The sequence below is a fragment of the Glossina fuscipes genome, unplaced genomic scaffold (assembly GCF_014805625.2).
Source record: "Glossina fuscipes isolate IAEA_lab_2018 unplaced genomic scaffold, Yale_Gfus_2 2, whole genome shotgun sequence".
Lineage (NCBI taxonomy): Eukaryota > Metazoa > Arthropoda > Insecta > Diptera > Glossinidae > Glossina > Glossina fuscipes.
The window spans coordinates 20,489,156-20,510,803 of NW_023998416.1; the positions used below are offsets into that span (position 1 = coordinate 20,489,156).

Sequence of the window (21,648 nt, forward strand, 5' to 3'; positions counted from 1 at the left end):
CCAGTTGTGTTGTAATGTTGTGCAATTATGCAAAAAAGAAAAAAAATTTGGCAAATTTTTACAGTAGAGAACTGAACCCATATCACACATCATCTCGTCTAATGGAATTCTCTATAATACTCTAACCAAACTCATCAAGTTTCGTTATAGAAGGAAAGAGATAGCAAGCAAGTAAGGCTGAGGACATCAGGTGTTTTTAATGTAAAGTTAAATTATATAAAGGCTCTCTCGCTCTCGCTTTCTCTCTCTCTCTCTCTCTCTCTCTCTCTCTCTCTTTCTTTCTTTCTCTCTGGCCATGTATCAGGCAATGCGTTATGCAGTTTCATCACCAAAACATTTTTATGGTTTTTATGGCCAACATAACCACATAACATGATATTTAGGGAATTGTTAAGAGCCCTTTGATACTGTGCTTCCGTGCGGTAATACAACCAATAGTAGTAGCAGCAGTAGTGATGGTTATAGTGGTGGACACATCTGTACTCCTGTGTTTTTTTTTCGTTTCATTTTTTTTTTTTTTATGCTCTATGTATACGCTATCGCTGATAACAAGGTGTTAAACAATTAGTTAGGACACAGATGAGAGCAAATGTTTTGAAATTTAGCATAAATTTGATCAAATATTCAAATTTATTATGTTTTGTATATATTTTTAAAATTATTTCTTCTTTCTAATTATAAAGAAAGCTTTGAATTTCCATCATATCAAGCCCTTCAGGGAATTTTAAGCATTTATTTAATATCATCTCCGATCTATATACAGTGCTTTTCATGTAAATGGGAATTTTGCTAAAGCTATTTAAACTTATGTTGCATGTAATGCTTCCTTTTCCCGATTGATTTCTACATTCATTCATGAAATGTGAGATATTGTTATCACATGTAACATCCAGAAGGATGCATTAAAAAAAGAAGCTTTCAATCAATTTGAGTTAGATAGTTGAGATAACGTATAATCCCCACTAGTTTAGGATGAAGTAAGAAAGACATTAGTAATTTTGTTACGCTATATAATCACACTGAGGCCATATATGAAGTGTTAGCTTGTTTATGATTCAAAGCTTTCTTAAATGTCTCGACACAATTGATGGGCCCTTTTGTGGTTATGTGGATAGTTGTTGTGGAAAGTAAAGATGCACTTTATTTTCTTTCGCCGACAATATATAATTAAAACGTGTACATATATTTCGATTAATACTCTCTCAAAATCTCATCTGATAATTTCCATTACGATTCAGTAAAAACTTGCTCCCATGCAATGCTTCCAGTTACACCTGTATACTGGGATAATAATTGTTCGACTTGTTCCTTTAAGCCTTCTCGATTTTAAACATAAGCTCAAGCATTTCCGTAATAGATGCTACAAACTAAATGGTAGTGTCATTTCTTATGACAGAGATGATCACTACTTAATTTCACAGGAATTTTGTTATCTGTATATGCCGATCTGATATCATCAGAAGACATTAACTTACTCAATTATCGAGGCAATGTGACATACCGTACTTCGATGCCAGGTCACTTAAAATTCCCCTGATGTAAGACAAATTATTGATCAAATTATAAGATAGTTTGCAAACACTTTTGGGTAACCTTTTTTGATGACTTCTCTAGGAATGGAAACTCTTCATAGAGAATTCATCGAAAGGAATTTGTTAAAATTTTTTTCTATCTCTCTAACTAATTGTGGAATTCCGAGATCTATTCAGTTTCAATAGATCCGCGTAAGTTCTTAGGGATCCCCTGAGGTAGTAGTGTGACTGAGAGCAACATCAGCGGCGGTTATTCATCTTGCAAGCTACAAATGTACAGAGAAAAACTGAACGGAGCCCCAGAACGTATGATCTGAGAGATGAGTATCAGATGCTCGTGGAATGGTCATGCGGAATAACTACTCGTAATTTTACTACTCCCGGAATGTCTCTGTCCTGGCAGCTGAGAGGTGTCTCGTGCCGTCACTTGTCGCCCCCAAGAGTTTAGGATAATGAAATTTTTGATGGGCCTTGCTCATCCAACAGTTTCAAAATAACGCGACTCACTGCTTCGCCCTTTTGGCGCACCTGCGGTAATAGAAGGACCTAAGTGGTCGAAATTTTTTTTTTTTGTAAATGGCGTCCTTTTACTTATTAAGAATCGCGGAATCAAATAATATGTGCTGTAAGTGTGTATATGAATGCAATCAAGACAAGTTCCTCGAAGGCAAGATTTGAAACAGTACAAGAAATCTAAAAACAGTTTATGTAACTTCAAAAGAAGCAAATACGCCTTACGTATGTATGGCTTTTTCATAACTAAGGTCGAAAATTGGAACTGATCACACTGAAATCCGAACTTTACTTTTTACGATTATAGGAAAATTTTCAAACAAGGTAATCTCGGAAAGAGGAAAATTATTCGTTATTTAATAGCCTTGGCTGAACCCAGCAAACGACGTCTTATTATTATTATTATTATAATTTTAGACTAATGAAATAAATCCTTAGACTAAAAAAAAAAAGACATTGAGCAGTAGCAGCACAGGCTATCGGGTCTAATATAAATAAATGTACATTAGACAATGAGCTTAGTAGTATTAATAAAGTAATATAGAGTTTATATTCGGTTCTGAAGCTGATTTTCGAATGTCCAAAGGGTTAGTCGCTCCAAATGCAATACTTCTAGCCAAGGAAAACTTAAAGCAGTCGCAGAGAATGTGCTTTATAGTTAGAGTTTGTCCACAACTGAAGATTGGGGAGGAAGACTTCTTCAAGATGCATTGGTGAGTTGCGATAGTATGACCAAGACGAATTCTCGAAAATGTTTGAATGAGGGTTAATGCAAGAGTAGTGTTGTTGATGGTATTGTAAATTTCCTTCTGCAAACGACGTAACTTGTGTAGTATATTTAAATTCTATGTTTTTAAAATTATTATATATCGATCGCAAATGCTTCAATTATAAAATTAAGGGAATTATGGGCTCCCACATTTATTGATGGCAGAATTCGGGAGCCATTCAGCTTTTTTTATTCTTTTAAAAATTATTAAGTTTTTAAAAGTTTAAAAACCTATTAATACAAATAGAACAAATACTTGAGAGGTTTTAAAAAGAAATGCTTTCTTCGAACTTTTAAATGTCAGTACTACTACTGCACTTAAATAGCGGTAAGCAATAAATTGCCGTTCTTTGCTAGTGGAGAAAGAGTTGTGCTCAACTCCATCTCAATCTCCTTTTTCACACAAATTCAAGCGAATATAAATAGCTGCTGCATATACGAATTGTAAAACCGCAAGAACGGAATGCAAGTACGGTGCAAATGTAGCAAAAAGCAAGAATGGAAGAAACAAAAAAAACAAAAAACAAAAAAAAAAGACAACAGTGAATATAAAATTAATTTAAAGCAATTGATTTGTTTGAGGACAATTTAATCAATTTGTATAAATGCAAGCACGATACACATAAATATATATACACGTAATATATATGTATATATAAACTCATATGTACAAATGCAATTGAGTACATAATCATTAATGTAAAGATACGCGCATAGTATAGTATGCATGGCATAAAAAGATGAAAGAAAGATATAAAAAAAAAAATAATAAAAAAAAAAATTTGAATGTACTCAATCACTTAAACTTGGCAGACTTCGGATGCATGCATGCGTGCATACATATACACATTTATATATGATTTTACATTAATCTTAATGTAATAATGTTGTACTGAATGTTGGTTTAAAAGTTTCTTTTCATAATTTCCTACCATCATCGATACTATTATCGTCATTATTGTCATACTCATCGTCATCGTCATACTCATCGTCACGCATATAACGGGCACAATCTTTCTTTAGCTTTAATTATGTCAAAGCTAAAGAGAAACTGGAAAATTGCATAAAAAAGTAAATAAATAAATAAATAAACGAATAAAATACAATAAATAAATAATTGATTCTAATTGAATCGAATTAAAGGTGCAATTGACAATATTAACTCACTGGCAATAAGTTGTTTTGCCGCCAAACTAACAAAGGAATATGAATGTAAGCAAATCGATCATCATTGTCATCATCATCATCGCCACCATCATCATTAGTCAAATGAAAGAGATGAAATTGGCAAAAAAGTATTTTCCGTTTTCCTTAAGTTATGAAATAACATAGTTCATGGTAACGTACAAGTATTCGAAAATCGGCACAGTCCGTTCCTCCGTCCGTTCCCTATTAAAGCTCTCTTGATAGCAAAAAGCGAAAAAGTCACCTGAAAGCTTTAGTTATTTCATCAGTCATCTCGTCAGACGACCTCAACGACTAATAAAAAAAAAAGGCCTTAGCCTAGTGGGTGTTATCGGTTGTGCCTTTGCCGATTGAACACTCAGTGTAGCGATAACCAAAGTAAAACCTACCGCACTAGCGATTGGCACGATGTCCACGAATACTGTCAACGTCCACGGTAGTCGCGATTCTTACCTATTACATATGTATTATATTATATATTAAGCCTATTGCATTACTATACCTGAAAGGGAATTTGTAGGCAGTAAGTGAAGAAATTTTCTATCTTTTCTTTGTCTTTCTCCTAACTCGATATATGAAAATGGGCGTCACCATGAACTTCAAAGTTAAGCTATTCTGATTGGCGTTGTCAACCCTTGCCCATGTAAAACTAAACGGTGTACCAAAGTGAAGTGGTATCTTTCATCGCTACAAGCTTTTGATGCGGCTTCTTTTTAGTATCTATTTTAAACGATATTGTTCTAGATACTTCTTTCATACCTGGTATTTCCAAAAAAGTATCGAATTAATGGCCTCTAAATTGTTTACGAGAAATATTGATACAATGAGTATCGTGCAGTCCTTAGGACCCTAACTAGCTTTTAGATGTCAATTCTAAGAAATTTAATCTTTTCTACATCCAACAGTGACATGAGGATTTTATTGACCTTACTTTGCTTTGATCCACATTAAGTACACCAAGTCTTGGTCAAGCAAATCTATAATACCATGAACTTCAAGCCTTAGTAGCTTTCCATCTTATAATGATATGAACGGCCTTAGGTAATCAACATTGAGGCTCGCTTCTCAGTTTTTTGCGAGACTTCTACTGAACAATGGAGACCATATAATCTAATCTCAATGTCACCACTTACACGGAAATGTGAAGAAGTACAAAAAATATCATCACAATCGCGAACGATGAAAACACTTTCTGGCCCACCTAAACGAAACAACAATCGTTGCAGTAATAACGATCAATAAGAGAAGGTTTTGTTTTCTTTTTCGCTTACAACAACCCGCATAAAAAACTGAAATTGTGTTGTGATGCATTTATGGTGACCCCTTTTTACTTTATTTATGATGTAATTTTTTTTCTGTTTTTTTTTTTTTTTTTTTTTTTTTGTTTAAATTGTTTTAATATTGTGCCGCGCATAATAATACTTTTCACAATGCACAACAATTGAATTGAATTCAATAATTATTAAATGTTTTATACACGCAGTCAGTTATTTTCATGTACTGGCGTGATTGATTTAAAAATATGTCAATAAATATAATTTGAATACTTAATTTTTTTTTTCTCCTTTATTTCCATTTTCATTAAATCAATTATTGTAGATTTTTTTCGTTTTTTTTTTTTTTATTTTTTCAAATGAAATTAAATTTGAAATGAAAACAAATTTATTTTAATTGCATCTTATTGAATTTGATCATATTACAGTTGGGTCCGGCTGCTGCGGGTAGAGGCATGTTTTGTTATCAGTGCCCGCCTGCTTTACATCCTTGTGGTCCGCATCCGCCTCGTTTACCTACACTAGAATATCCTTTTGCTGCCACGCATCCATGTAAGTATAAATGCATTTTTCTCTAAACCAATTCAATAACAACAACAATAGTAATAAGAAAAGAACAATAATGTTTTTTTGATCTATTTTTCGCGAGTTTGCTTAGATAAAAAGCCAAAGATAACTGCTTGTTGTAACACAAAACGCTCACACTCTCCTGTTTTTCATTAAACGGATTTGCTGTTTTCGAAAGTTCTCTGGCAGATGCATTAACGCATTATTCTATTAGCGAAATATGTGCCAAGCTGAACATATCCGATTACCATTTCTGATAAAAGACACGACGATGAGTACTGAATATTTTCATCAGAATCCTGTCTTCCTTTTAATAGCGCGGGGGGTTAATTTATTCACTTGGCAAGGGTGGCTGTCAATTTCTTTTTCTTTGTTTTTTTTTTTTTTTTCTGAGCATTCCATCAACTCGATTTCTCACATGATTTCTGATAATAAAAAATAACTGTTTAATATTTTGTCTCTCTTTTATTACTTTTATTTTATTTAATTATGTTAAGAATATTTTGAAATTAAGTTATCTTGATTTTTCGGCGAATTGAAAAAGAACTGCAAAGAACTGCAACAGACGAATGGTAAAGAAAAACAAACGAACGGCAATTATATTTTTATTGTCGCTAGGATGGAATATTCTCCTGTTTTGTCATTAAATTCTTGCTCGGTGAATATTGCTGAACCATGTTTAGTTCAACCGATTCGTTTTGGCAAAGCGAGTGCAGTTGCAAAAATAGGTAGAACATATACTTTTTTAGTCTCTCTGTCTTCATACACGCGATGAAAGAGAGACAGAGGTATATTGCTAAATTTAATCACAATCTTACAATTAGGAATCACGCAAATATACGTACGAATTAAAAATAGACACTTTTTTACGGCATTCGGTTTAATGTCGTCCGCCAAAAAACCTGTTGTAGAAGGCATTAAAAGGACGAGAAGAAAAGTTGCGGTAGGACTTCTTTGTTTTGTTTGAAAAGAGGAAACTAGTATGTAAATCATATTTTCGGACAAATAAAAATACGATTTCTTTTGAATATCTTAGTCACTTTCATAAAAGTAAACAAGTAAAACCACCATAGTGGGACATGGCCCCTATTAAAGTCCTTATACCATCCTACAGTTACCTACATATAGACGTTTCAAAATAAGATTTTTAGTGGGAAGTGGTCTGATCAACAATACCCTTCAGATATTATCGGAATATATCAAAAAATTCTCTGTAGGTTGAACACAAAGAAAGGCAGACGTATAGAGAAGCTGAGGGAATCATTTTCTGAATCGAGCAGTGTAATGAAAAATGGATCCATTTCAAGTCCTTGTGAGTGTCTGCTCTATCTAATCTAGCATACCCGTGCACCACAGGTGATGTAGGCTAGGAAAATTTTAAGAGATAGTCTCTTGAAACTGTCCACACAATTTAAAAATTTGTAGTTTAATAGATCCTATCGTACCCACAACTTGGCATTGAGTAGTTGTTGCTGCTTCAACTGATTACCTTAGTCGAGAATTACTGCGTTCAAGTTGCTAAATAATTAACGAGTGTTAACGAGACAAAAGAGTTGTTCCTTGGTGTGTTTCAACAAAACAAACTGACGACTTTACGTCTAGAATACCATTGTATTTTTAATCTTAAACAAAACTGTTATAAAATATGTGATCTGTACCTATAATCACCTTTTCCCAACGTGGTCTAGTTTTCGAGATGTCGATGACATATACGCATTTCTACCAAAAAAGGGGATCATTGTGATCCCCTATTTATGTTGGTTTGCCAGATTCGTCAAAAAGGAGAAACAGAAACAACCTCGGAAAGTGACCAAAATCTTTTCCATAACCCGGTTGATATTTACCAAGATCACCTTCCTATTCAGTCCGAAAATAATGTCGATCGGCTTATTAATATGGCTACAATTTGCGATAAAATTTTAATTTCAATTTACTCCCAATTTATTTATTTTATATATTTATATATAAAGTAAAAAAGTATGAATTTTAAGGTTGCCAGATAACTTATGTTATATGTTCGCCTGTCTTCAAAAAGTTACGGCGTACTTGAGATTTGAACCCGCGACTATTGAGTTGCTAGTCGCTATCTTTTGCTTAGTCGGCTACTCATGTGAATATCTCCCAATTATTCCAACAGACATTAGCTTTTTTCCAACCAATTGCGAATAAATTAGAAATAAATTGAAAGTAAATGGGAATTAAAATGTTACCGTAAACTGTGCAGGCGTTTGCAAGCCCATCGGGACTATTTTCAAATCTGGAGATAAGTTTGACCAACTATAAGGCAGCAAGTTTTCCTAAATACCCTCACAGGTTCCAAACTTATAGAAGAAAATATGAGAAAATTATCGCTGTTCTTCAAGGCGAATTTAGTTTTTCATTTATGATGGGCTTGTATGTTGGCAGGTCGCTAGCATTTTCTAAGCACTAGATTCCTTATCGATCAAGTTGTGTTTGTGCAAAAATTCCAGCCTTCCTACCTTCAGTTTTGCGACTCTGACATGTCAATATGTCATACGTCTTCCAAGCCAGAACGCCGATTTGAAATAGAGAGTAGAAACTTTACACATAACCTCATATTTTATTAAATGCAAAATAAGTCAATAAGAAACTGAAAACTCCAACTCTCATATCAACAGATAATGGCGTAAAAGTGGCCCTAGCTACCTTAATCACTCTTTGTGTATTAGTTTGGGGCAAAGGGAATTTTGAATTCGATCCAAGTCTAGTTTACTCAAATTTAACTACTTTGGCTGTGCTTCCGAGAGCATGGTATTTTTAGATCCTATTCCGGGAAATTTAACATAACCCATTCTTTAAATTTTTCAAACTTTCATGAGCAAAAGAGTACAAAGGAATGATTGTATAGTATGAAATTCTCATACGATTCAAGATTTTTCATAGGCCTTTGGTTCTCAAAACTAAGAAAGAAATTATATTCGGCTATTCCCCACTTCCAGTTTATAAATAATATTGTAATAGCAGATAGTAGGGAGCACATTCGTTCGCTACATATGTGTCTTATGCATGTATGTCGTGCAACATGTTTGATAATTACGGCATATTCTCTAAATCTGTCTACGACGGACTATTAACTCTTTGCAAATCTCAAAACGGTGCTCCATCAGAGTAAGAATTGGGCCAAATAATTAGCTCATTGGCTAAACTGAGGCGTAGTTTGTGCGTATGGACAAATCACTCTATAAAAGCAGCATTAAAGCCATCGAAATGAGTAGAGAGATTGCATTGATTATATGTAACTCTTGAAAGGGATTATACTGATTAAAGAAAAGGTTTTATTCTTGCTAAGCTCTAGGAATCATTGACTCATTGTAATCGTTTGTAAGTTATTTTAGACATACTTACGAGTATGCAAAAAATTATGAGTGCGATTACTAGTAAAGTATCAGATTTACGTGTACACACAGTACGGCCCTGATGGTACTTTTCGTCGAGAGCAGGATTAGTTTGCATGTTATAAGCAAGAATATTGTCAGATATATGCATTTTTATACCCATCACCGAAGGATAAGTAATATATTCATTTGGCCGAAACTTTTGTAACAACCAAAAAGAAGCTTCAGCATGAAGAGCATGAAGTGTATATATTCTTGATCAGCATCAAATTCTAAACCAATTTAAGCCTGCCTCTGTTACTGTCCGTCTATCTGTCTGTCTGTCTGTCTGTCTGTGATAAACGTTCTTCTGGTCGCAAAAGTACAGCAATCGGCTGCAAAAGTTCGCAGGAACATTGTGAGTTTTTGCAGGATCTCTCGAGCTTGCTTCTGATTGTTGCAAACGCTTTCGCCAAACGCATATCCTTATCCTTCAGTGAAGGCTGTGAAAATGCAGCGGCTGCAAAAAATTTACATAGATAAAGAGAGGTAAAGATCTCATTAAAAACAAGAGCCACATTTGGATGATGGGAATATAAGCGAGTACTTCTTACAACTTTACAATCAGCCCAGTTTGATGTCCAAACGAAATTCGAGTCTACCTTGCTTTTTATATAGGATTTTTTTTTTTGAAAACATAAAACTTGAGCTTGAGGTTCTGTGGGTGGAAGAAACTCACACTCAACATCCGTGTATGATTATTAGAAAAAACTAAAACTGAGAAATTAATTCGAGCACACTACACGTCTAGTTTGTTTAATAATTGATGCAGTTTTTCCCCATTTCTGGCAGTGTATTTCCACAACGTATAAGAACATTAAAGAAAATTGAATTATTTCTCTATTAATGATAATCATGGCATTTTCTATGATAATTATCATTAACTAAAAAGTATAAATCAAACAGGGCTAATAATATGAAGAAAATGATGATAAGTTGTCGAATAAAACTCTCTTAGAAAACGAACACGTACACGCGTACGTATTCAGTTGTACGCCTATATAAACTCAAAATAAAAAAATATAAAAAAAAATAAAAAAAGAAATAAAATCCTTTAATGATGGTTTTACCGTTATACCATTTGTCTGAAAATTGAATTATCTTCATAATGTGCATCAAACGAGAAAGCAAAAGCCATAGCAGTATTTCTGTCTATATGCATAGATATTGGCGAGAGGGTTGCTTTGGTTAGATGAAATGTAAACTTTTTTTTTCTTTTTTTCATCCATTTGGTATGTTCTGGTTGTGTTCGCTTAAATGCTAACCCTCCTCCATCTCTATTTACTTGCGTAGAACATCTAGTTGATAATTTTGTAACACAGTACACGGTACATACACATTAGACTATTTGACTCAATTTGCAAATATGGATTTTTGTGTTAATCCTTGTCGTCTCTACTGACAAATGCGGTTACTTTGAGAATCATAAGTCACTTGCTTACACATATAGAATTTGTGAGACTTGTTTTTGATTACAAGTATAAGCCATTGTTATATACATATACATATTAATTATTGAGTGCATGATTGTTGGTGGTGGCTTTAATTGAAATTTTCTCCTTCATCGTAAGGGTTGTTCATGACCTTTTTCCTTATAAGTATAGGCGTTTAGAAGATTTGCATACTCATAAAACTCAATTTGCTATAATTGCCCGGTTGACAGTGCTCTGCTAATGACACTTGACTCAAAAAGAAAAAAAAAATAAATAAATAAATAAATAAAAAAAAATTGCTCTAAATTAACATAAATTAATAACAACACATGGGAATGTTTCAGTAGAGGCATTAATTAGATTGTGATTGATACATGGTTGGTACAAGCATAAGCAAGACGATGATTGCATGTTAACCGAATATTCTCAAGAATTCATTAGACATTTAATTTAATTTCGAAATTGTTTTATATGCATTCTACGTGAACAAAGTTTAGTTTATTAAGAGCGTCGGCGTTATCGAAGTAAATAGTACGATTCACTGACTAAAACACCTTGAGTGTAATTTAATCTCATTTGCTTGTCTGCGTACGCACATCTGTACGAATTTGTTAGTTTCCATAAGATTTTGTTACACACAGTAAGACGTTAGTCTATTAAGAGCAATTTCAGATTTGCTGGTAATGTGTTAAAATGCAAGAACATCTACTTCCTTTTACCTTTAGACATTCACGTATGGAGGATATGCTTGTATTTATTTATGACTAGCGTAGATGCCATCTTCGCTTAACATAAACATAGGTAATCGCATTAACATTTAAGCAAGTAAGTAAGCAAAAGAATCTCCTAAGTTTCACAGCTTTATAGATAAATAAATAACTCCGGGGAAGTAAACTAATCTTTTTATGTCCATCACTAAAAAAGCTGAAATTTAACGTTTTAATATCTATACAAAAATAAACATAGTGGACCATGGCCCAATGTTAAATACCCGGCATTCCTATTATTAATATAACGACATTTTAAAAACATGGAAAGTAGAAGAAATGGTGGTGCAATCAGCACCATTTTGAATAGCTTTCGCCCATGGACTAAAACAAACAATATCTCAAAAATTACTACCTTTAGATTGAACCCCAGGAAACGAGACGGACAGACAGGCAAACGAGCTTAAATCGGTTCAGAAAATGATTCTGTTGAATACATTCGCGCAAACTTATTGCATCCATGTAGCATAAGCGGTACATGGTAGAAACGGCGAATTTGATAATAAGCTTGATGTGTCCAAAACTGCGCTATATATCTAAATTTGCAAGGGCGGCTTTAAAAAAAACTAAAAAAGTTATGTTTGATTGCAGGGCCATCTTTGCTTAGCGAAACTCTAAAGCAATAAGTAAAAATTTTAAAGTACTTGGTCGGGGACATATGAGTTTAGTAATCAAATTTTTGTTTTTGTATTGAACTTTTTTCTGGCCTTAAAAATACTCTATGTCAATGCCTGTTATAACTTGTTGTACCCTAAGGCGCCTGTGGTGCAAGGATGTATTCAGTTTGTATGGACCACGCATACCCCGACCGATTCAGAATCACTTCCTGAGTTCAGTTAAGCTTGTCTGTCCGCCCATCTGTCTCGTCTTCTTGTGTTCGTCCTAAAGACCTCAATATGCTGAGGAAATTTGGTATGCTCACGCGTCCTGATGCAAGGACGAACACTCTTACAAATAGTTCAGTTCAGACCAGTTTCTCGAACACATCCCATATAACTCCTTGCTTGGAATAGTCACTATGTGAATAATTGTAGGGTGGTGTAGAGTACTGAGCAGGGGTCCGTGATCGATGTCAATGTTTTTATATGTTTTTTCATTCAAGTTTTACGTGATCTTCGTAAAAATATGCTCGAGGAATTACAGCACTATCAGCTAGGGATTAAAGATTCGTTTATTGCGCATGAATCACGGCCATGTTACAAGTTGATCTTTGATCGTCAGTTGCTTATCTGTTTCTACTTTTTCATCTTAATTGGGCACCTTAAGACGATAGCCAATGGACAGACGGACTGACGGATAAAGCTTAATCGATTTAGTATATTTCGGAAAAGTTTGTGATCATCGGAGCCATTACAGTAATCAAAAGGTTCGCTTTAAAGCGAATAGAAGTTTTTACTTCTTTTATTATACTTCGCAATTGTTGTGGAATTTATTTAAAGAGTTACAGATTTGTAACATTTAAATCTCATTTTTTTTTTTTTTTTTTTTTTTTTTGACTATCTATGTAAATAACTAATAGTTTTATTTATAAAAATAAATTTAAACAACTCTTTCATTTTGCCTTTAAAAGCCGACTTTTTTCAACTTTAGCGGTACCGTTTTTGTTTTGAGTTTTTTACTACTGATTATCCATAAAAATATATAATATTTTTTTTTAATAGTCTCTATGTCTCCCGTTTTTATATTCAACCAAAATTGTCAACACATTAATGGAAATTCAATATTCACCTATCAAAAAACCGTCAGACAGACACCTGAATAGCTAATAAAAATAAAAAAAAAAGAAGTAAAATAAATAAATAATAATAAAAATCAAGCAAAATTCACTCTGCAATATAAAATGAAAATATTTATGTGCATATCTCTCTACGTACGTACGTCTATGCATATTCACTATGCAAGCATACCCAATAATTTACATGCCAAAGCATAAAGAAACAAAAAAAATAAAAAAAAATAAAAAACAGATTTTCACTCTTGTGAATAATTGCAGATACATGTGAACACATTTGTATTTTTTTGTCAAAAAAACAAAAAAAAGAAACAAAATCAATATATTCAACATTCTTTCCCTTTACCATATCAAAGGTAAGGCACTCCTGTACACTTTTTACCAACTTTTTAACTATTCCCCCCTCTCTCTCCCTTCTTTTACTGCGGCATCATCTCTGCCGTGTTGACAATGTTAATGATCATGATGATGTTGCATGCATTGCTATGCTAAAAGTTAATATTATTTATGCGATGATTGCTGATTGTGATAGTGTGTGATAGTGTGCGCCTGCCTGCTTTTGCATTTACCATTGAAAATAACAGCATTTTTTTTCTTTGGTTTTTTTTTTTTTTGCCTTAAATCGAATCAAATCGAATCCCATTCAATCAAATTGTACGCAAATTGCATTGCATTCGATTGTATGACTGCAATTATTGTTGTTGTTTTAAACCGTTTCCATTCCACATAGTTTTCGCAATTTTAGGGATTCAATTAAGGAAAGAAGCAAAACAAAATTTGTCTTATAGCGAATCTTCGATAACCCTCAGTTTCCCGGGAAGCAGATCGATTTTTAATCGCACCTAATATATCTTTAAGAAAAAGTTTACCAAATCTAAGATTAATTTTTTTTTTTAGACTTCTTTAAGTCTTTCGCAACTGTAGCTTTTTTTGCTAGGTGGTTGAAACCCATTTGCGTGATAGAAGAATTTGAGTAAATAAACCCAAAAAAGTAAAAACAAGTCTACGAACAAGAAAAAAAAAACAAAACCAATTAAACCGCATTTATTGTACTCTACATCACTTGTGGTGTAAGGGTACATTAGGATTGTAGGGATATAAGCACTAACCAAAACGACCCACAATAGAACCATGTTTTATATATATATCACTTTTTGAAACACCGCAAGCCAGTCCGTCCATCTTGCTTTGTGGTGTTCAACCTACAGGTGTATAGTGTTCTTAATTGTTAATACATCCACCATCTGACGGATACACACACTATATGCCATTATTTATATAACATATCTTCTTAGGTATTATTTTTTGGTAATTGTAAGCGATTCTTTTCGCCTATTTGACTAGTTTGCAGACTAGATTAGAGGATAAGTAAAACTTAAATTTGAAACATTTTGAACTTGCAACCTAAAAGAACTATGGACCGAGTTGGCTTGCCTAAGAAGGATGAAAGAAATTTTAGATCAACTTTTTCTTCTTCTCGAGTACATCTGAAGTCGTACACATCATATCAGCAAACGGACACTAACATGGTTTGACATGATTAATTCGAATTCTCGGTTCACGCTGATCTTGAGTGTCTATAATTTATGGGGCTTTCAAAGCGTATTAACAAGTGAAGACACTTTAATTGGCCACGTTTCACCATTCAACACCATGTAACACTTTGTATGAAGAGTTTTCAAAATAAGGTGGTGTATGGAAAAAGTTGTTCGCCCCAAGCCATTTTCTATACCGTTAGCGCTTGGACCAAAAGACGTTAGCAAATTTCGTAAAAATCTCTAAACTTGATGCTTTTAGACAGAAAGACGGACAGAAAAGCCTTCTCCTAGAAAAACCTAAAAACACTTAAATGGATTAAAGTTATTTTTAAGCTTCAGACGAACTTTTTGTACTGCCTTAATAAGTGTGCTTCAGTCGTAAGAAAATTCAATCGATCAACCGACTCCAAAATCGGTTTTCACGGGTTCGATCAACCGTCGGTTGCAACCTGTAGGCTGAACATAGAAACAAGTCGGACAGATGGATGGACGGACGGACAGACAGAGAAGTTTAAATCCATTCAGACAGCAGGTCTGAATCCACCCGTTTCATAAAAGCGAGGTCTATCGCGAGACGTTCTGGTTGTTTCACAAACACAAGTGTGGCAACTGACGCAATATGCTCAAAATTTCACCTTTTTACTCAAGCTTTGCCCTCATGAGAGTTGACATGTCCATATGCAAAGGCTAAATCAACAATGATTTACTTGTTTTATGGAAATTAAAAACGAAACGGCGAAACTTGTACGTTTCTATAGTTAGTGCGATGGCGGCAATTTTGTAAATAAAATTTTAGAGAAAATTCGATCAAACATAAAACGCCGTCAATACTGTCAATCCAATTACCGTTAAATGGAATTAAATAGAAACTTGGAAATAATAGAAAGGAATTCTCAAATAGCATTCGTATTGAAACGAAAAATAACAATTGTACATAGACTCTTTTCCCATCTCTTTTTTTTGTTGTTGTTTTTTTTATCCTTTGATAGTCTTAAAAACTTATAAGGTTAATATGAAAAATTTAATTTGCTGTGCAGGATTTTTATACATGCAACGTGGAGAGAGAAAAGTGTAAACAATATTTTTTGTGAACAAGATTTACTTATTTGCTAGTCCATTTGTCAGGCTATTTAAAAATTGATATGATAAGTGTGTTGTCATAAGCGGAAAACCAGAAGTGAAAAAATCAAACACTCGTAAATGCTTAAATAAGTTTAGCGTTGCAAGTAAGAAGCCTTGAAACACGTGGGGGAGCCTGCGAAAGTTACATTTTAGGCGTTTTTTTTTTGTATTAAAATGACTTGTTTTAAAAATATGTACATTTAGGGGACTGAATATACGGTGATTAAGGAGCATAGGTTAGTAAAAAGGAGAAGTTGGATTCACTATTTCGTGGTGTTTGTATTCTTTGCTTCAAATATCTTCAGGCCGGTCAATAAGTCATTTCGCACAGAAGGACATAACATCTGGAATCGATTGATCCTTTTGTTTCTGTTTGTTTCTTGAAATCGCAATCGACTAAAATCGGAAATCATTCTCCAGAGCGTAAAACTTAAATTTAAGTATTTCTTTCCAAAATAAGTTAAGATTTTGACTTTTGACACTTTATCTCACTGCTTTGATAATTGTCAGACCAAGCGAAGTGATTGATTAGAATCATGACTGCATTTTAAAAGACACTAAGCAACTCTTGTCATGGAAAGCTTATTTGTTCGGTAATGATGGGAGACGTCGAAATGAATTGTAAATGAATGCTTTTAAGATTCATTCAGAAATTCCACTTTAGCACTTGAGTAAATAGATGAAAGGACGGTTGAAATATGCGCATTAAGTTTCTTCGATTGTATGCAATATCTAGAAGAATATGGGATGGATCCATCTTTTATTATACCGATCGATTCATAGTTACATTTTGAATCGTGTCAAATTTGTCTGTCCGTCTGTCCGTCTTGTTTTCTCGTGTTCAACCTATCGCAGTTTTTTAAGTATATCGATGGAGTTTAATGCACTTACATGGTTTGGCCCGAGGAGGAAATCTATTGAAAATGATTCGGATGAGACCACTTTTTCGATCATTTCCTAAATAACACCTTATCTTGAAAATTCATTACATGAGTACTCGTTGGATGATTGATGTAAGATATTTAATTGTTCTTTGAAGCCAGTGATAGATGTTAGATATCCTGGTCTAGGCCGTATATCGTTTCCTTTTTGTTGCCTTCCAACCGGAGATCTATATGAGCGAAATAAAATCATAACACATCATAGTCGAGTGCATCCAGCTGGTTATATTGTGTCCTGGCGTCTGATTCTGCAGATGGCCTCACTTTCACATAGTCCTTTTGTATGTTCCTTGGCAATGGAAACTGCATGAAGGGGTTACTTCTTCTTAGTAGCAGCCATACCGGAAAATTATATGTATGTTTTTGCCTGCCTTTGTTCCTCTCATTGCCATTGGCGGGCAATACAATTTTTTCTGTGCCCATTGCCATTCCAATCTTTTAATATGGCTTCTTGGTACACCACAGAAAGATTTAATGTCTATCAGTTAGCCCTTTCGTTGCCCACAACCCCCGAATGACCAGGTACCCATATTAGGTGCACTTCATTGTGTCTGCCTAGCCCGTTCAGTGTGTGAAGGCGCTCCAACACAAGCCTAGATGTTATCATTCGGCCCTCTAGGGACTTTAAGGGACTTGGCCGTTCTCTCCTGTACTGCCTTCTTAAGCATTCAGAGGCACTTGCGGCGATTGCGTAGACTTCTGCTTGGAATATGCAGAAACTATATAAACTCTGAGGAATTTAGAGTCCGCTTTCAGACAGATGACTGGCGAGTCAATTTCGAAAAATTTATGGGAATAATTATTAATTTTTGAAGCATTTTATTACGCTGATTAGATCTCATTCCGCTTGACCTAAACTCCATTCTACTTTTCATTATAGTTTTGAGCGCTATTTTTACAAAAGTAGTGCGAGGTACCGCCTGGCAAATTTACTTATAAAAGTTAATATCACAAAATGAATATTTGATAAATTACCGTTTTTTAAATGTGTTTGTGAAAATTTAAAGAAAAACTTGATAAATTTGAATGAAGTAAAACAAACTTTCCTTTCATTTAAAATTTTCATAATTTTTCTTCTTATATTTGCATAAAGAATTTAATTGATTTTCAACACTACGTATATATATATATATTTATATATACATATACGCAAGAGTATCATTATGACTATCATCATTCTCAGTGAAATAATCATTTTAAGCAGGGTCATCCGTTTGGTTAGTTTGTAAGGTAATCGTATATGTGACCCAAGGCCTTCATTACATTATATATAGTATGTTCGCATACAGTGGCACGTACACAATCATACTTATAGTGTTAACATTTACATTTCATCAGATGAAAATGGGAGAAAAAACTTTTACTGCTCGTCCTGAAAAACATACACATGTACCTACGTTTTGCACACTATGCGAAATTAATTTTCAATTTGTTTTAAATAAATAATAAGGTACAAATTGCAAAATTTAATTTTAATTTTTGTTGTTTATGCGATTTTGTTGTTGTTTTTATACTTATGAAAAAAGCAACAACCGAATGCGAAAAGAGAAAGAAAAAATAAGAAGAGATTTTTAGTTGAGAGACTGGTAAGGAGATGTCATTTAAAACACTTGCCATAAAAGGACTTTTGACTCAACTCGTTATATTAAGTTGCGAGACAACAAACAACTGCAAGAATAATAATAAAAACATTAACGATGATGATCAAGTTAATGCTGTTTATGTTCTTTTATAAATTACTGTTGTAAAAAATAATCGGATTACAGTTTATATGTATGCACAGAGGTATTCATATTTGTACATATATATATATATATAGGGGAACATATGTGTACAAATATATATATATATATGAACATACGTTGTGTGTATACGTATATGTGTATATGTATTGAGTCTAGTTAAATGAACAGATACGTATATATGTACAGAGTCGTTAACTGTATATGTGCCGCGTGTGCCCTACTTAAAGTCTAGCGGCCATTTGCTCAGCTTGCCTGCTGCTAAACATGAATGTCTACAATGTATGTTTACTTTGCACTTCTTTCTCTATACTTTAGCTAGAACTTTGTTATTGTTTCTTTTTTTTTTTTTTTTTTATTTTACAAACTCATACTATGACATGAGCATTTTCTAGCTTAATATAAGTTATATTGTGTCTCTGGGGAAACTTTAATGCGCAGTAATGCTGTTAGCTGCCAACAGCTACTTTGCTGCTTCTTTGTGCCCGTACGCAAAACCTCTCTCGCTCTTTATGCCTATGTATAACTGTGTATGTTCGAATGTCTGAAGAATCCTTTTCACTTATCAGCTTTATAAAACGCTAATTCACTTGGCCATATTGTGCTCTCTAGCTGAACCTATTCTCTAACCCTGCTTTCATTTTATACATTTTTTCTTTATTTTTTTTTTTCGCTCTCTTCAATCTTGAGTTGTCTTCAACGCACTCTCCTCATCATCATCATCATCTTCATCGTCGTTATAAATATTTAATGAAACAATTAATATTTTATTTTATCTTCTCTGATAATTATGAGAAAAGCTAGTTACACATATATATATATATATATATATATATATATTTTTTTTTTTTTTGTATTACCTTTGCATTAAAAAATTTCTTTAGTTTATTTTATATGCAAAAATAATAAATTACAATGGCTAGTTATCCTTTTTATTTGTTCTCAGTAGAAAAAGGTCAATTTAAAATTTCATTAATTTTTAGCGTCTATCAGAGGAAAAGGAACAGCAAAGTTTCTCTAATAAATTATGAGTTGCTTTCGAATTTTTTTTTTCCTTTTTTCCGTTTTTTTTTTTTTTTTTGGTGTTTATATTTTTGCGACCTCTTTCTGCCTTTTTTGCTTTAGACTAGACATTCGTAAAGTAATCCTCTTAAGCAATTTCGGTACCGTGATTCAATAAATAAAATGTTGCTCTTATTGCTACTTCACTTTTATTTTTTTCTGAAATTGTCATAAAAATATAAATCTCTTTGAAATTGGGAAAGAGAAGAAGGAATATGAATGAACACAGAGGAAACAATTTAAAATTTTTCCTTTTTTTTTAATTCTCTTCTCTTATATTTGCAGATACCAGCTATTCCTACCATCCTGCCATACACGATGAAACATTTGTGCGCCGCAAACAAAGACGTAATCGTACAACATTTACCTTACAACAGGTGAAATATTTAATTTTCCCTTATTTCGTTAGTCTCAATTCCTATACCCACACTTAGCCAGATATTAGGTTTGTCTGAAAATTTGTAAAGCGTAGAGACCGCGCAAAGGTGACCGCTGTTTTCGGTGGCAAAGTGCGACACTTTGCGATTGCCGACGCCTTTTGTAATATTATTGCACTAACAATAAGTATTTGGCCTTGAGAGAAGGAACTAGGGTAGCCCAAAACTAGCTAAGGTATCTATTTTTCGCTTACAGGAAAATTTGAGTTTATCTGGTTGCTTCACCATAACATACAAAAGCTGAATGTGACGCCTGTAAACGCCGTGCCGCATTCTATATCCTTCGTCCGCTGAATGAGAGATATTAACATCATCTGCCTGTTTACGATCTCTAGTAAAACGATCTTGTCCTCCAAATTTCCTTTTTCTCATCAAAGTACTTCTAACACTGATTGTGAGATATATCAAGACAATGGCCTTACATCTTTCTGTCTATACGCGTCGTTACTGTGGTCAGCGAAACTTTATCTACAAGAGCACCGTCTCTTCTCAACCTAATCGGATTGCTTAGAAAAAGAAGCTCAATTTCTTCATGTGCCCGTCAATCCTTATAAAATTTTTCTTTTGCAAAGGTTAAGACTTTAAATAGAGCTACTAAGCTAGTCTGTCTACCTTTGAAAAAAAGAAGAGTCGATAGTCTGGGCTGCTTATGCTCATTCCACCTTTAAGACCAGGAGTTTATTTCTTTGGTATAAATAAATTACAATTATATGTATATACTGTAGGTGGGCGGAAATTTCTTGCGATTTTTCATTGTGAAATAAAATTATTTTTTTTTTATATAAGGAATAAGCTTTATTAAGTTATATATATTTGCCATTTTACTCAACAATAAATCGCCACTTTTCAGGCAATTTCACTATCCACTCCTCAGAAAATTTCTGATCTTTTGCAGCAAAAAAATGTTCTATATATAAATTTACACTGTCATCTGAGTTAAAAATTTTGCAGAGAACGGAAAAGATAGCAATTTGATGACGCAATGTTAAGACTATATGGTGCATGTGGTAATAAGTTCTAATAATTTTTGGCGGGTAACGAAAGAACTGTGAAGCCCTACATGCGGTGGTGAAAAGCAACATTTATTGGTTGAACAATCCCGGTCATTTCTGCTGCAAGGGTCCATTTAATTTGGTTAGTTGTTCACAGTATTCCTGAGAACTAATTATTTTGCTACGCGGCAGAAGCCTATAATAGACAAATCCTTTAAAATCTCATCATACTGACAGTGAAATCTTCATGGATATCCCGTTCTGATGTTTTCCATTTTTCATCATCAATTATAATTCTTTCTAGTAACGGTTCGTTTCGATTTTGGTTGAACAGCATATTGGAAATACTAATGCGTTATCTAAACCATGTAGAGTCCAAATATCCGGTTTCTTTGTAAATCTCAGTCTTTTTATGCGATCATTAAAACTTGTTTTGGATGAATTAAGTTTTTATGCAAATCTCAGGAGTCGTTATGTGTCGATCAGCTGCAACCGTAACGTTTATCTCAGTAGTATATAGCCTAACAGAAGAGCGGTAAAGTTTTCACTGAAAAATTTCCAGAATGAAATTTCGCACATCAATTTTAACAAGCGCGTTATGCCAAAACATTAGGTCCATGCACAGCACATACACTCTATGCGCTTCT

General features: G+C 33.7%; 1 protein-coding gene across 1 annotated transcript in view; it reads left to right on the forward strand.

Moving 5' to 3' along the window:
• The window catches only part of LOC119632994 (diencephalon/mesencephalon homeobox protein 1), an 80,607-nt gene that overhangs the window by 20,786 nt on the left and 38,173 nt on the right, over nt 1-21,648 (forward strand). Inside the window, exons 2-3 of the mRNA XM_038026172.1 lie at nt 5,702-5,825; nt 19,858-19,949. Coding sequence (XP_037882100.1) covers nt 5,729-5,825; nt 19,858-19,949 — 189 coding nt within the window. The 5' untranslated portion in view covers nt 5,702-5,728. The remainder of the gene's footprint in view (nt 1-5,701; nt 5,826-19,857; nt 19,950-21,648) is intronic.